General features: G+C 55.7%; 1 protein-coding gene and 1 long non-coding RNA gene across 2 annotated transcripts; one reads left to right on the plus strand and one right to left on the minus strand.

Annotated features, from left to right (window-relative positions):
* Nucleotides 1-2,034: 2,034 nt before the first annotated feature.
* On the minus strand, nt 2,035-5,097 carry LOC119878840 (rab11 family-interacting protein 3-like). Its single transcript, XM_038589395.1, has 2 exons — nt 4,555-5,097; nt 2,035-2,463 (listed from the first exon to the last, which is right to left on the minus strand). The coding sequence occupies exons 1-2, from the start codon at nt 5,095-5,097 to the stop codon at nt 2,299-2,301; spliced, it is 708 nt and encodes a 235-aa protein (XP_038445323.1). The 3' UTR covers nt 2,035-2,298.
* A 713-nt stretch (nt 5,098-5,810) lies between these two features.
* Nucleotides 5,811-6,872, plus strand: LOC119878838. The gene is made up of 2 exons (XR_005387187.1): nt 5,811-5,965; nt 6,361-6,872. It is a non-coding gene; the product is annotated as an uncharacterized LOC119878838 (long non-coding RNA).
* Nucleotides 6,873-15,232: the final 8,360 nt, after the last annotated feature.

Here is a 15,232-nt window from a genome sequence, read left to right on the forward strand (position 1 = left end):
TTGTGAGCCAAGCCCAGGAAGGAACTTCATTGGCCTTTTAGCGATTCACCCAACACACACACCCAGAGGTGTGTGTGTAGACACCCCACACCAGCTCACACATGCACCTGCTCACACAGCTGAGTTCATTCTCTCTCACACTCAAATGTAAGGTCAGGAAAGAAGACAGGGAGGACCCTGAAACAACTGAAAGGTATAGCCACAGGGCTTCCAACTCCTCAGCAGGAGGGATCCCAGATGAGGAGCAGGGAGACCTGAGCACCAACAGTTCCCTCAGCAGCCTCCTCACACAAGCACTGAAGAGGACAGTGCCTACAAGGTCACTGAAGGGCACTCAGTGTTTCAATGTGCAGGTTTTCTCTAGAAAGGAAACGCTTAAGCGTGTGTATAATCATAAAATGTGGAGATAAGCTTGATAATTATAATGAAAGGCCAAAAAAAACCCCAGTCTTTTCTTACAATACTCTTAGAATTTATTTTTGCAAATTCCATTTTAGGATGAGTTGGTAATGGTTACAAAAGCATCAGCCCTCTCAGTATGAGGAGTCACGTTGATGAAGAATCTTCAGCAGTGGTCAAAGCCTTAAAAAATAACCTATTCCAGGGGCAGCCCTGCTGGCTCAGCGGTTTAGTGCTGCCCTCAGCCCAGGGCCTGATCCTGGAGACCTGGAATCGAGTCCCACGTCGGGCTCCCTGCATAGAGCCTGCTTCTCCCTCTGCCTGTGTCTCTGCCTCTCTCTGTGTGTCTCTCATGAATAAATAAATAAAATCTTCAAAATAAAAAAATTAAAAAATAAAAACCTATTCCAACTTGACAAGTAGCACCTGGATGGACAGGACTATCAATTCCTGTTTCAATAATATACAAGCAGAAAACTCCACCGCAGTCCTTTTTCTCCTTCCCTTTGCTCATTGATTACTGCCAGCACTGTGTTAGCTTACACCACACCTGATCTAGCACCAGATGATGTAAGGAGACCCAAACACACCATGACATTGCTAAAGAAAGAGGGACACAAAAGCCATCTGTATTATAAATAGGAGCTGTTTCCATGAAAGATTCAGATAATCAGCTTAAATAATTTAAAATGCTTCCTTCATAAACAGATTACTCAACATGCTACTTTTCACAACTTGACAATCATTAAGATAATCTAGTTGCTATCATCAAAGACAGCTATGTGACTAGCCTAAGAGTCTCATACACTCAGTATTTTGAAATCTCAAGGTGGAAAGTACACAAACTTGTGGTCATTATCACTGTTATCCACCTTATCTCTTCCTAGGGTTTTTTAAAAATCACAAATGTTTAAAGAAGAATGCTTATCTTTTAGAGATACATACTGATACATATGATGAGAGGTTATGTCTGCATGCGCTTCCTACACAGCATGAAAGGGGGATCTACAGGGCGCCTAGGGGACTCCATGGGTAAAGCGGCTGCCTTTGGCTCAGGTCATCATCATCCCAGGGTCCTGTGCCTGGGGCTCCTGCTAAGTGAGGAGTCAGCTTCTGCCTTCCTGTGCTCCTCCCCCTCCAATCATGCTCTAGCTCTTGCCTTCTCCCTCTCAAATAAATAAAATATTGAAGAAAAAAATAAAAACACAGTGGGGATCTACAGACAAACCAAGACTGCTGAAACTGAGCAGCAGTTTGGGAGGTCTCACTAAGCGATTCTCTCTACTTTTGTGTATGTTCGGACTTTTCATCTTAAAAGTTTAAAAATACTCATCATGGGGTGGAATTCCTTGGTTTTCTTTACTTGCCTATCAGGGTGCCTAGGTGGCTCAGCTGGTTAAGCCTCTAACTTTGGCTCAGGTCATGATCTCAGCAGTCCTGGGACTGAGCCCTGCAGGGAGCCTGTTTCTCTCTCTCCCTCTGCCACTACCCCCCTTGTTATGTTCTCATCTCTCTCTCTCAAATAAATAACTAAAATCTTTGAATATAAACTACTTCACTATCAAAATATTTTTTCTTTGTTCCTCTATAATGCATTCTGACATCAAACTTGGAAAAAACAATCCTGAGTCACAATAAAGTCTAGCAAAGTTTATACGGACACAAGTATCAACCTTTCATTAGTCTGTAAATCATCCGCTCCAACACAAGAGCTCTCCTCCACCATCCCAGGAAACTTGTCCAAGTCCAGGTACTAAGATGACCACACTCAGCACTGCTTCTTTCCAGTGCAGTCTCAGCCAGCAGACAGAAGGAGCAACGTCACAGTAGATCTCACTACACTCATCTATTCCACTAAACTCAAGTCATCTGGGCTTTGCCCCCAAACTTAAAATTCCATCAGAAGAGGGCACCTGGGTGGCTCAGTTGGTTGAGCATCCAACTCTTGGTTTTGTCTCGGGTCATGATCTCAGGGTCTCGGGATGGAGGGACATTGGGTTCTGCGCCCTCCCTCTGCTTCTCCCCCTCATCGTATCCGTGCTTGCTCTTGTGCGTGCTCTCTCTCTACAAAAAATTAATAAATAATATCTTAAAGTTCCATCAGGAGCTATTAAAGAATTTTTTTAATACTTTATGTATTTATTCATAAGAGAGAGAGAGAGAGAGAGGCAGAGACACAGGCAGAAGAAGAAGCAGGCTCCATACAGGGAGCCTGATGTGGGACTAGATTCTGGGACTCCAAGATCACGCCCTAGGCCGAAGGCAGGTGCTCAACTGCTGAGCCACCCAGGGATCCCCAAAGAATTTTTTTAGAAAAAAGATTTTATTCACTTGACAACGCACAAGCGCACAAGCAGGGGGAGCTGCAGGCAGACTGAGAGGGAGAAGCAGACTCCCCGCTGAGCAAGGAACCCTAAGCAGGGTTGGATCACAGAACCCTGAGATCATGACCTGAACTGAGGGCAGACGCTTCACTGACGGAGCCACCCAAGTGCCCCCAAAGCAAAGAATTTTGGCTCATTTCTACTTTTTGACTACAAGAAAGCTCTGCCCCAAATATCCAAAGTTTTTTCCACTATGATCCATAAGGACAGTTACCAAAGGTGTTTCCCAAGTGAAAAACATTTAATGGAAGTCATAAAATCTTACATTTATGGAAATATTTTGAGCGACCAAATCTAGTAAGTTGAGAGCCCAAAGACCTGGTGCTCCCCCCTGCTCAAGCACCAACAACTCTGCGAGGTCTCGGGAAAGTTATTCAGCCTTCCTGGCCTTCCAGTTCCTTACCTGTAAAGTGAGAAGGAAAACACCTGCGCACCACTGCCTCAGAAAAAGATGGTCCAGTGAAAGCGTACAAGAGCCTCCCGGGAGGCAGAGCCAGGGCACGATACAGAACCCCCTCGCAGTGTTCCCCTCACACCTCTGATGGGACCCAGGAAGGGCACGCAGGAGGGGAGACACACGGCACTCGTAGAAAACAAGGCGCTCTCCAGCCCAGCGGCATGAAGGAAAAGCAGGAAAAATCGCATCCACACTGTCCACGTAGGACAGGGTCAGTCACATACGTCTGTGTGCCTGTTAGACTAGAAGGGGAGCCGGGCTGCAGCAGCGCCTTCCTACACTGCTCAGTAAGAGCAGCACGCGGACCCCGACCGTCAGGATGGCCGCAGAGACACCACACCTTCCCAGGCTGAAAGCTCCGCGCAGGGAGCCCTGATTCAGGAGGACCCAGAGCTTTACATGGACGCTCCAGGGACACGGCGGGTCCTGCAGCCCTTACGAGGCTGTGGATAACCCACGTTATAACCCTAACCCACACCCTAAACAGCAAGGCATCGATTTTACCCCTTTTCTTAAAGACCTCTAGGCTTAAACACACTGTGCACTTCAACACCCACCTAACAAATGTCTGCAAATACCAGAAGCCCGTAAAACACAAAAACCAGGAATTCAGCGTGTTTTGGACTTCCTACTATTTGGTAAGAGGTTGGAGAGCGAACAGCAGGAGCCGACTTGCCGCTGGCCCGTGTCTCTGTCCAGATAAACCTGCCCGAGTGCCAGGCGCAGAGTGCCAGGCACAGAGTCGGAAGCCCAGGACAGAGCCCGAAGCGCCTTGCGCCGTCACCTGTCTACGCGGAGCGGGCCCTGACCGAGCCCTCCCTCCCTCTGGGCTGCTGCACCACCAGCTGATGGTCTCCCAAACGGCCACACGACCCAAGGCAGAGTGCCCGCCAACCACACACAGAAAGTGCCCATAACAGGTGTGAGCAGAGCCCTTGCGGGAAGGCCAGGCTGGACCAGCCCGCGGGGAGGTGAGGGCCCACAGTGGGAGCGCACCGTGGAGGGTCCGCTGTACACCCCTCCAGGCCGGGAACACGGGAGGGCAGGGGGAAGGAGTCCGATGGACACCCCTCCAGGCCCGAGGGAGGGGGCAGTCTCTGGGACACCCCTCCAGGCCCGGGAACACGGAGGGGCGGTGCAGTCCCCGGACACCCCTCCAGGCCTAGGGACACGGGGAGGGGTGAGCAGTCCCCGGACATCCCTCCAGGCGGGGACACAGGAGGCGAGCAGTCCCCAGACACCCCTCCAGGCCGGGACACGGGGCGGGGGATGCAGTCCCCAGACACCCCTCCAGGCCCGCGGGCTGGGACTCACCTGGTCCGCGCCGTACACCGTTGCGAACTGGACGAAATCCTCGATGCGGACCAAGCCGTCCCCGTCGCCGTCCAGGGCGTCGAACACGGCGCGGAGGCGGGGGCCGTCCTCCGGACACGCGGCGGGCTCGGTCGCGAGCGGGCAGGGGTGGCCGAAGTCCGGGGGCCGCCCCGGGGCCTCGGGGCCCACGTCCAGGGCCAGCTCGCCCCCCGCGGGCGCCGGGAAGCCGGGGGAACAAGCCACGTCGCCGCCCGCGAGCGGACCGTGGCCGAGAGCCCGTCCGCGGAGAGGAGCGGCGTCGGGGCAAGGCGGGGGGCAGACGCCGTCGGGCTCCGCGGCGCAGGGCGGGCGCGGGCCGGGGCCGGGGGTTGGCGGCCCCGCGGGCGTCCGCGCAGGCTCCGGGCTCCGGGGCGCCGAGTGTCCGGCGCGGGGCGGGCGCGGCTGCCGGCCGGTGGGGCCCGCCGGTTCGGGCTCGGGGTCGGGTTCGGGGTCGGGGCGCGCGCCGCCCGCGGGGGAGGCCGGCCGGCCCGGCTCCATCTTCATGGGCGCGCCCCCGGCCGCGGCGCAGGCCCGCGAGGCCAGTGGTGCGGCGGGCGGCGCGGGCGGCAGACAAAGGCGCTCAGGGCGCGGCGGCGGGCGCGGGCATCCCCGCGGCGGCGCGGGCGGGTGCGCGCGGGGCGCCCGGGCTGGTCGGGGCTGGCGCTCTGGTGCCCTGCTCCGCCCTCTCCCATCTTCCGCTTCTTCCCTCAGCGCCTCTCCCGTCTTCTCTTCGTTCTCGCTCTTCCCATTTCTGTCTCTTTCTTTTCTTATTTCTCTTTTTCTTCTTCTTCTTCTTCTTCTGCTTCTTTTTCCCTCTTTTCTCCCGACGTAGGCGGACGAGGGGGCCGCGGCGCGGGAGGCTGAGGAGCCCGCGGCTGCCGAGCGAGCGAACAACGCCGCCGCCGCCACCGCCGCGCGGGCCCCGCCTTCCGTTCTCCGTCGGGCCTGACGTCAGCGCGTCGTGGCGGCGCCGGCCCCGCCCCCGCCGGCCCCGGCCAGGCCCCGCCCCCGCCGGCCTTCCTTAAAAGGCGGGCGCCGCGGCCGCCGAGTGTGGGGGGTGGTCTGTCCGCGCGCGGGCGGTTCGGGCCCTGGAGTCGCGGCCGCTGCCGGGGCGGGGTGAGCGGCGCCGAGGCGCGTGACATGCCGCCCCGGGGCGCGGGGCGCGGAGGGCCGACCGCCCTCCCGCGGGGACGCCGAGAAGTGCCCGCGCACCGAGGCCCCGGGGACGCGCCCGAGCCTCCCGCACCCGCACGACGGAGGAGAGCCGCTGTCGCCGGGAGGGCCCGGCCTCCCCAGCCGCGTGTGCGACACCGACCGCTGGCCCTGCGGTCACCACCGTCACGGGGACACGTGGAGACAGGCTGGCGGGCAGGTGACGCGGGCCCGGGCCGGGTGCGAGATGCAGCGCACAGGGAAAGGGATGGGGGCCGTGGGCACCAGCAACAGATAGGTTTCATAAGCAGCTTTGGGCAAGAACCAGGGGAACCTGAAGCTCTGTTTCCAAGTGTACAGTGAGGAGCAGTGTGGGAATTAACTGAGTCATCCGTGTGACAAAACCCCAGGGCGTTGGGAAGAGGGAGGCAAGGGATCCTCCTCCCCAAACCTGTCACTTCATTATGGGAGCTGTATGCTTTCACGAGGAAGATCTTCTGTTCAAAGAGAAAAAAAAAACTACAGTTTTGGCAAGAATCTGAAACAGAGCCGATGCATCTGGCCAGACGTGATTTTGAGAGGTACTTAGAGTGATGTGTCAACCCCGCTAAATAGGACTGTTCGTGTGGGCACAGTGAAGACAACAGGAGTCCAGAGGAAGCAGGAAAACTCCGCCTCCCCTAGTCGGCTGATGTAGCCAAATGGAACGCCGGCATGGAAAGCGCACCCCCTTCCTGCTTGGAGCCCTTCCAGACTCTGCTCGGGAGACGTTGAAAGTGACAAGTTCCCCGGGTGCCGGGGTGGCCCCCATCCATAGAGCATCTGAGTCTTGATCTTGAGGACGCAAGTTGGAGCCCTGTGGTGTGTGCAGAGATTACTTAAATGCACACACACACACACGCACACACACACAAAACTGGCGAGTCCGTGGCCAGTCAATCCAGTGTCTTCTAGCATCCCCTCTGTGGCCTGTGGACATTTTTGGTGAGTAGCATTCCAGATGAAATGGGTTAGCTGGTTAGAAGCAGCCCCTGCTGCCACTTCCATGTGCTCCTCCACACCTACCCTATCCGTATTTTTTAAAGATTTATTTGCAATAAATAAATAAATAAATAAATAAATAAAGATTTATTTGCTTATCTGATGCGGGGGATGGGGGAGGAGGGGCAGAGGGAGAGAGAATCTTTAAGCAGACTCAGCACTGATCCTGGAGCCCCACACAGGACCTGATCCCACCACCCTGAGATCACAACCTGAGCCAAAGCCAAGAGCCAGATGCTTAACCAACTGCCACCCAGCTGCCTCACTTTACGCATTTCAACTTGTTAACAGTTACACAAGAGGAAGGGAGGGTGGGGTTCAGCTCACATCTGTCGGATCTGGGGTCTGGGTGAATGTGAACACCTCCCCCTGACTCTCCTTTTCTTTCTTTTTTTAAGATTTTTATTTATTTATTCATGATAGACATAGAGAAAGAGAGAGAGAGAGAGAGAGAGGCAGAGACAGAGGAAGAAGCAGGCTCCATGCCGGGAGCCCGATGCGGGACTCGATCCCAGGACTCCAGGATCACGACCTAGGCCAAAGGCAGGCGCTGAACCACTGAGCCACCCAGGGATCCCCTGACTCTCCTTTTCAAAAGTACTCAAATAACCACGTAACTTTGGAATTCTTCAAGTAGGTGAATTTCATTCACCTGTCTTCCCTGGTGACCTTTGGCTTGTAGGGAGAGATGTGAAGACAAAGACCAGCAAGGTGACTCAGCACAGCCCTGGCATGGCCCTGTTGCACCTGCCAGGGGAGCTGAGGGAAAGAGGTTAAGAAACCTCACGTGGAAGGTAAGCTTGTCTTTCCTGGGGTAAGGCTCCTCCATCATCTGGATGAGATCTGGCCGTTGACATCCAATGTTCAATTTGATCACAAACCTACTTAAAAAAAAAAGATTTTATTAAGTAATCTCTACACCCAAAAGGGGGATCGAACTCATAACAAGAGTCACATACTCCTCTGACTGAATCACCTGGGCGCCCCACAAATCTACTTTTTTCATGCATGTTTTTAAAAAAACCTTGAGGAAATACACCAAAATCATAGTAGACAGTACATATGATTTCCCCTATCCATGCTAGTCCTTCGAATTTAAAATGACATCTTGGATGCCTGGGTGGCTCCGTCAGTTAAGCATCCCACTCTTGATCTTGGCTCAGGTCATGACCTCCACTTAGGTAATGATCTCAGGGTGGTGGGATCAAACCCTACATTGGGCTCCACACTCAGTGGCGAGTCTGTTGAGATTCTCTCTCTCCTCTCCCTCTGCGCCCCTACCTGCTCATGTGCTCACTCGCTCTCTCTTAAATAAATGAATAAAATGGTGTCGTGTCTTGTTTGAATTTAACTGTCATGGCGGTAGAGTGAGGTTTTTTTTAAGATCTGACTTATTTATTTGAGAGAGAGAGCACAAGCACGGGGAGTGAAGGAGGGAGGGGGAGAAGCAGGCTCCCCACTGAGCCGGGAGCCTGATGTGGGACTCGACCCCAGAACCCTGGGATCATGACCTGAGCTGAAGGTAGATGCTCAACAGAGCCCCCACGCGCCCCTGGTTGAGGGTTTCTTGCTCTGTCTACTGACCAGCTGGAATCCCAAATATGTGAACTGTCCAGTCATAGCACTTGCTTATTTTTCCATTGGATTATCTGACTTGTTCTGTAGACAAAATTAGTTTTTGTTTTGTTTTGTTTTGTTTTACAAAATTAGTTTTTAACATTGCAGATATCTTCTCCCCTGCCTGGGGGTGACGGCCTTAAATCATGAATGGGCCGGGGGCACAGTTTACTCCATAGCAACTTGAAAGAAACACAACAGCTGTAACTGATGGGATTCATTTCCAGAAAACTCCCTAAAAAACCAGAACAGGGAAGCCCGGTGGCTCAGTGCCTTAGCGCCACCTTCAGCCCAGAGTCTGATCCTGGAGACCTGGGATCGAGTCCCATGTAGGGCTCCCTGCATGGGGCCTGCTTCTCCCTCTGCCTGTGTCTCTGCCTCTCTCTCTCTCTCTCTCTGTCTCTCATGAATAAATAAATAAAATCTTAAAAAAAAAAAAACCCTGGAACTCAGCTTGTCAGATTTTAAAAAAACAACGGAAGAACAGAAACCTAGGAGGAAAGTGAGCAATGAGAGTAAGCGGTTCCAGAAGAAGAAACTCAAAGTAGCCCTATGCACGTACAAAAGATGCTTGACCCCGTTGGTGATCAAGGGACTGAGTGAAGATACCATTTGACACCACTGGAGTCCACGTCAGGCATGAGGCCAGCAGGACGGGGACTCAGCGGACTGCACAGCTGAGGGCCTGGTACCTTCAGGCGGGCGCTCGCCCAGGTCAGTGCCTGCCGGACAGATGCTGGCCCGGGCCCGCAGAGGCAGGGACGGGGTGTTTGGTGCAGCCCTGCCAGTGCAGTTCCCCGGAGGGACTGCGGAGCGGCGAGGAGCGGTCTCGCTACGTGTGCAGCAGGTGCAGCAGGTGCAGCAGGTGCAGCAGAGGCCTGTGACCCCCCCACTTGCAAAGGCTGGACACGTGGTCAGTGACGTATGTTGCTTCAACCCTGTTCGTGTGTAGTGAAAACAACAAATGAGAGTGGGAATTACATCAAGGGACCAGAAGAGGGAGGGCAGCGGCGAAGCTTAGCTACAGCGCACCACGTGGGTCTCAGCGAGCCCACGCAGAGCAGTGTCAGCGCCTGGCACGTGTAGGGCAGGCATACCTGCGTGTCTCTGGCTACTTTCCAGGCTCGCCCACGTGTTTTCAGAATTTCATGAACACTTTTAAAATTAAGGAAATAAGGAAATAAGTCTTGTACCCAAGGTCTCAAAGATTTCTGCCTCTAGGGGCGGCTGGCCGGCCCAGCTGATAGAGCACGCACCTCTTGATCTCAGGATGACGACTCTGAGCTCTGTGATGGGTGTAGAGATTACTTTAAGGGCAGCCCGGGTGGCTAAAAACAAAACAAAACAAAGACTTTTATTTTTTAAAATCTTTAAAAGATTTTCTTTACTTATTTGAGAGAGAGAGCATGAGCAGAGCAGGGGAAGGGCCGAGGCAGAGGGAGAAGCAGACCCGCCGCGGAGCAGGGAGCCCGCCGTCGTCGTGGGGCTCAATCCCAGGACCCTGAGATCACGATCTGAGCCAAAATCAAGAGTCAGACGCTTGGCCCACTGAGCCACCCAGGCGCCCCAGGCCAAATGTTTTTAATCTACAATTTTGGAAACAAGATGAACATTCTGTATTTAGGAAGCATACTTAGAGGAAGCCAATTTTAAGACAGGTCACACTCTCGCCAGCAGCCCCCAGCAGTCAAGAGCACACAGCCAGCCACACTCGTGTTTACTGATACTTTATTCAGTGGGGAAGGATTTTTTGTCACCTTCAAATTTAGTAAAGTACATTTCTTAAGAGTAAAAATAGAGTATGAGTTTGTAAAGCACAATGTAATTCCTCCTGACTCAGCTGAGGTTTGGATGAATTTATTGAAACATTTCACTCTGAGTTGCTCCTGTGTGGACAGGCCTCTCCAGCCCCCAGTGCCCGGAGCACTTTGTGGCCTACAGTCTGCACCCACCCCGTCTCCCCCGAGGCCGAGATCCTGGCCGGGGAATGGGTGTGAGGAGCCAGCACGGAGAGGTTAGTACGGGATCCGGGATTCGTTGTATTTGTATTTTGGCCTCTGGTCGTGCTTTCCAAAAATGTAAACATCTGATTCCCCTCATGCTGTTCCCATAGCCTAAAAATTGTCCAAGTTATAAATTGTGGTGGAAGAGTTAATTCTGTGTGTTTCTGATGAACGTTTCTCAACCTTCAAAAGACACCTGTCAGGGGGCGTCTGGGTGGCTCAGCTGGTTGAGTGTCCAACTCTTGGTTTTCCGCTTAGGTTGTGATCTCAGGGTTCTGGAATCAAACCCAGTACATTAGGCTCCGCATTCAGTGGGGAGTCCGCTTGTCCCTCTCCCTCTATCCCTCCCCTCACTCATGCATGATCTCTCTCTCTCTCAAATAAATAAATAAATAAAATCTTAAAAACACACACACACAAAAGACACCTGTCAGGTCCTGTCTCCTTGAGATGCTCTGAAATAGGGATATGATGAGGTGCCCCTACAACCCCAAGTCAATAAAGTCATCGTAAAAAAATAAATAAATAAATAAAGTCATCGTCTGAGAGTTTCAGGTAGTGAGGTCCATACCGGTTACATTTGTTACTTGAAGAAATAACACTAGACATAATCAAAATAAGTGAGTGAAGAGTTTATAGAATCCTCTCTCAATGGACAGGGTTACGTGGGCCTCCTCCCAGAGACCTGCACCAGAATTCAGGGACCAACATGAAATCCATCGATTCCCTGTGGGTGTAGGACTGTTTCACCAAAGGGCCAAGTCAGAATGAGCAAGAAAAGGGGAGTCCACAGACAGATTGAGTCTCCACTACAGTCCCCAGGACACAGCCCTGGTCCTGAGATATGAGCGGGGATTGTAGACAGAGTATCAGATTAAGCAGCCTCCGCCATCTTCCAGCTGGCCTTTGGGTTTCACCAAAGAGGGGACCGAAGACTCAGCTGGTCACTGGAAAAGAGTATGTGTACACACACACATTACCAGCCTGGTGGGCTACACATTGGACTTTAGTGAGTTTCTTTGCTGTGAGTTGGGATCCACATGTGATGGTCTCCTAACACCCGCTTACTAGAAGCAGCTCCTCCTCAAGGCCACGGCTGTAACGGGGGTTGTCATGTTCACAGGATGTGATCAACCCCTGGCCACGATTTACCAAATAAGAGCTGGACTCTGGATCCAGATGGAGTGGACGTGCACCTTTCCTCAGGACTTTGGATGTGAGCTCTGTGCACAGGTGCCGGCCACGGCTGTACACGAGTGGCTGGGACCTGGTCATATGGAGAGCTCCGTGCAGCAAGGGGAAGGTGGGCTCCCAGGGACAGGGAGAGGTGAGAGAAGGAAGGGATGCTCGGTCCTGGGCCCTGGGCCCCCAAGCTCCAGTGCGCCCTGCCCCTGGCGCATCCTCTTGCATTCCCCGCCTTCGGATCTGAACGGCAGGTTGGGTTCTGCTGTGTGCGTCCAACACAAACCAGCCTCGGTGTCCCGAGGGAGAAGCCTGAAGGGGCCGTGAGCCCTTCTGGGAGGCCCTGAGCCCGGCCAGCCCGTGTGCCCACATGGACGGATGCCAAGGGGAAGACCGGAAGTTCGGGGGGCCGTTGTGCTCACGCCTTGGGCCTTGGCCAGTGGCTTGCTGTCCACTCGGCGGCGGGACGGCGTCTGAGCGATGAGGTCGCCCTCGGCCTCTCACAACCTTTGTGCCCCAGAACGGAAAAGGGAGAGGAAGATGGGGGGACGAGGCGAACGACCCAGGGCGACCAGAGGTGGACACAGGGAGAGCATGGGCACCCGGGCACCCGGCGAATGGTGCAGCTTGAGCTGGCACGTGGGAAACCAGCGTTACCTGTGCTCGGGCCTGATGCAGGGGACCGAACGGGTGCAGGCCAACCACGGTCCAAGTCTAGAGGTTACTATGGCAACAGAAGGAGTAAGCACAGACAAGCTCCCCCAAACTAGCACCTAAATTAACACTCTTATTCCAGACAACTGGGGACTCCCTTTGCTCTCTGTCTGCGAGGGAAATGCCCAGATGTGCACCGCGTCACAGCGACGGCCCAGGAGTGGCCCCGAGGCCTACTAGTGGGGTTTGCTCCACGTTCACTCCCCGGGACCCCGTGAGGATGGGGAGCCCCAGCCACCCACTCCCCGGGCCCCCGTGGGGATGGGGGTCCCCAGCCACCCACTCCCCGGGCCCCCGTGGGGATGGGGGTCCCCAGCCACCAGCTCCCCGGGCCCCCGTGGGGATGGGGGCCCCCAACCACCAGCTCCCTGGGCCCCCGTGGGGATGGGGAGCCCCAGCCGCCTGCCCGCGGCCTCCTGTGCCCACAGCCCTCTGCTCTGGCGGTCGGACGTCTCCCCATGGCCTGGAAGGGCTGAGAGCAGAGCAGCCTTGGCCGTGGGAGGGGAGCCCGGGGTTGGGCTGCGGGTCAGCCTCCACAGCTGGGGGTTCGTGGAACTGACTGGGGGTCACAGGTCGTCGGCCCTTCCGGGGACCCAGCACTTCCTATGGGAACTCAGAGATGGTTACGGTGAAGGCACCTGCTGCACCAGCCCGACCCGGGGCCCGTGAGTCCGTCCGGCGTCGGGGGCCCCCCACGTGCTGTCGCAGATGAGCCCTCGACAGCGGCCCGGCCCTGAGTCACAGCCTGGGCACCTCACAGCCCCAGCTGATCAACGTCATGTGCAGCTGATCAATGACAGACGCCGTGTGTCTGGGAGGGACTGGCATGTGACCTGCTAGACCGCGCGAAGGCCACCTGCCATTCCCAACGCGGGCAGCGGCATGGCGCCATCCACCCGGGGCCGCAGGGCAATGCAGGCGGAGGGGACTCTGCTCAGGCCACAGCGTCCTCCTCTTGCCAGAGCACCCGTCCTCACACGGCCACCGGCTTTCCCAGGTCCCCACTTGCCGACGGAGGTCATGGGACTTCTTAGCCTCCATGGTCCCGAGAGCCAGCCCCTATAACCTCCGGGTGTCACTGTCTGTACCCCGTTGCGGCCAGTTCTCGGGAGAACCGCAGTTGAAGTGACAGGTGACCGTTCCAGAGGCGTCCCGCCAGGTGGGACTCGAGCCCGCTCACCACCCTACCGCTGGCCACCTCCAGGGCCTTCCTCAGGGAAAGACGGTGGCCCAGCCTGGTGGTGGCAGAGGGGCCCCAATGACCGCCTCGGCCCAGCTTGGCCAGCCTCCCCCGGAACCCTTCCCCCCTGCTTGTTCTCCCACCCAGGAGCATGAGGAGCACCCACATGTCTGCCTTGCTGCTGGACTCAAGGCCACCAAATCCTGGTCTCTGTGACAACAAGCACCTCTATCTTAATTTTTATTAATTTCAGTAAGCTCCAAGCCTAGCACAGAGTCCATGCGGAACTTGAACTCATGACCCTGAGATCAAGACCTGAGCTGAGATCAAGAGTGGGACCCGTCAGTGGCTAAGCCGCCCAGGCGCCCCAAGGAGCACCCTGATATTCCATGTGGAGGGGCTCCCCCTGCCCAGTGGCCTCTCAGCTGGCGTGGCTCCTCCCCCGAACTCTTTTCACACGATGAAGGGACTGGGACACGGTCCCATCAGGTGGCATCCGCGGCACAGGCTCAAGCTCCGTCCTGTAGCGGTGACCAGAACTGCCCAGGAGCAGGCCCGGGCCTCGCAGGGTAAGGAAGCTCCCTGGGCGCTTGGCTGCGGTGAGCCCCCCACCCAGGAAGCGCGCCGCCTCCCCCTGCCTCGGGGTGGGCTCCACCTGCCCGAGGACAGCACTGAAGTATGAGGTGCGACGCGGTTCTCGACTCACAGAAAAGAGACAGGAAGGAAACGTCCCCATCTCAGAATGACTGGGTCACTGGTGATTCTTTTCCAGTGTCTTCCTTACCTTCTACAAACACTTGCAAGCTCTATTTTATAGTAAAAACTGTTTTTTAGGAAAATGCATTTGTTGGCAAAATGCTAGGATCCCTGCTTATGCCAACAGGCGGTTACAGACAGGAGAGAGCCCGACAGCAGCTCAGGGGCCTCACCTGTAAGGGCAGCTCAGAGTTTCCAACAAACCACACAGAAAACAAGTCCGAGGATCTGAGTGGTCCTGGCATGAATGTCAAGGGAACAGATGAGAGGCCTGTGGGATCATGCCGGTGGCAGTGATGGCCAGAGGAGGGCCTAGAACGTCCAGCTGTGAGTGGCACAGGACCAAGTCCCCTGGGATGTCCCAGCAAAGGACGACTCCAGGGCAGGTGGGGACAACCCAGCCCATGTCACCAAAGGCTGAGAGGGGATCCGTCTGTGGCCCAAGACCCTGGTGAGGTGACCCAGGACCCCGCCACAGGGGCCTGGATCAAACACACTTCTCTCGCCTCCCTGGCCTGGCTTCCCTTTGTGGAGGAAGATTCCCATGTAGGAGAGCAAGGACGGAAGACGGGGCCTGAGATGCCCTGCGGCTGCACTCAGGGACCCCGGGACCCAGCCGAGAAGGGAACCAAGGCCCCCTGGCTGGGCAGGCAGGGCAGGGGGGGCGACAGCCGTACAGCCCAGGTCACCCTCCCAGGGAGCTCCAGAATGCCAAAGTGCCCCCAGCGGACATCCGTGCAGGGCGGGCAGCTGAGCAGGTGGAGATGGATCCGTGGGGAGCACATGTGGGACGCGGCACCGCTGCCGGACCAGGCCCGCCTCTGGTTTCGATGCTGTGGACGAGGGTGCAGCGTGGTGGCGGGTCCTGGAGGAGCACCGCAGGAGGTGTCCAGGCCCTGCGAGCGCCGCCGCTGCGTCAGCCATCCAGCACCCGTCAGCGACGGCCAGATGCCGAGGACATGGGGAAGGGAAGACCGCAGCAGCACCCCAGCTT

The sequence above is a fragment of the Canis lupus genome, unplaced genomic scaffold (genome assembly GCF_011100685.1).
Source record: "Canis lupus familiaris isolate Mischka breed German Shepherd unplaced genomic scaffold, alternate assembly UU_Cfam_GSD_1.0 chrUn_S1965H2164, whole genome shotgun sequence".
In the NCBI taxonomy this organism is placed as follows: Eukaryota; Metazoa; Chordata; class Mammalia; order Carnivora; family Canidae; genus Canis; species Canis lupus.

Coding starts and splice junctions, on each gene's coding strand:
- LOC119878840 (XM_038589395.1), bottom strand. CDS start 5,097: ATGAAGATGGAGCCGGGCCGGCCGGCCTCCCCCGCGGGCGGCGCGCGC. Junction 2,464..4,554: donor CGGTGTACGGCGCGGACCAG/GTGAGTCCCAGC, acceptor AATTTTTTGTAG/AGAGAGAGCACGCACAAGAG.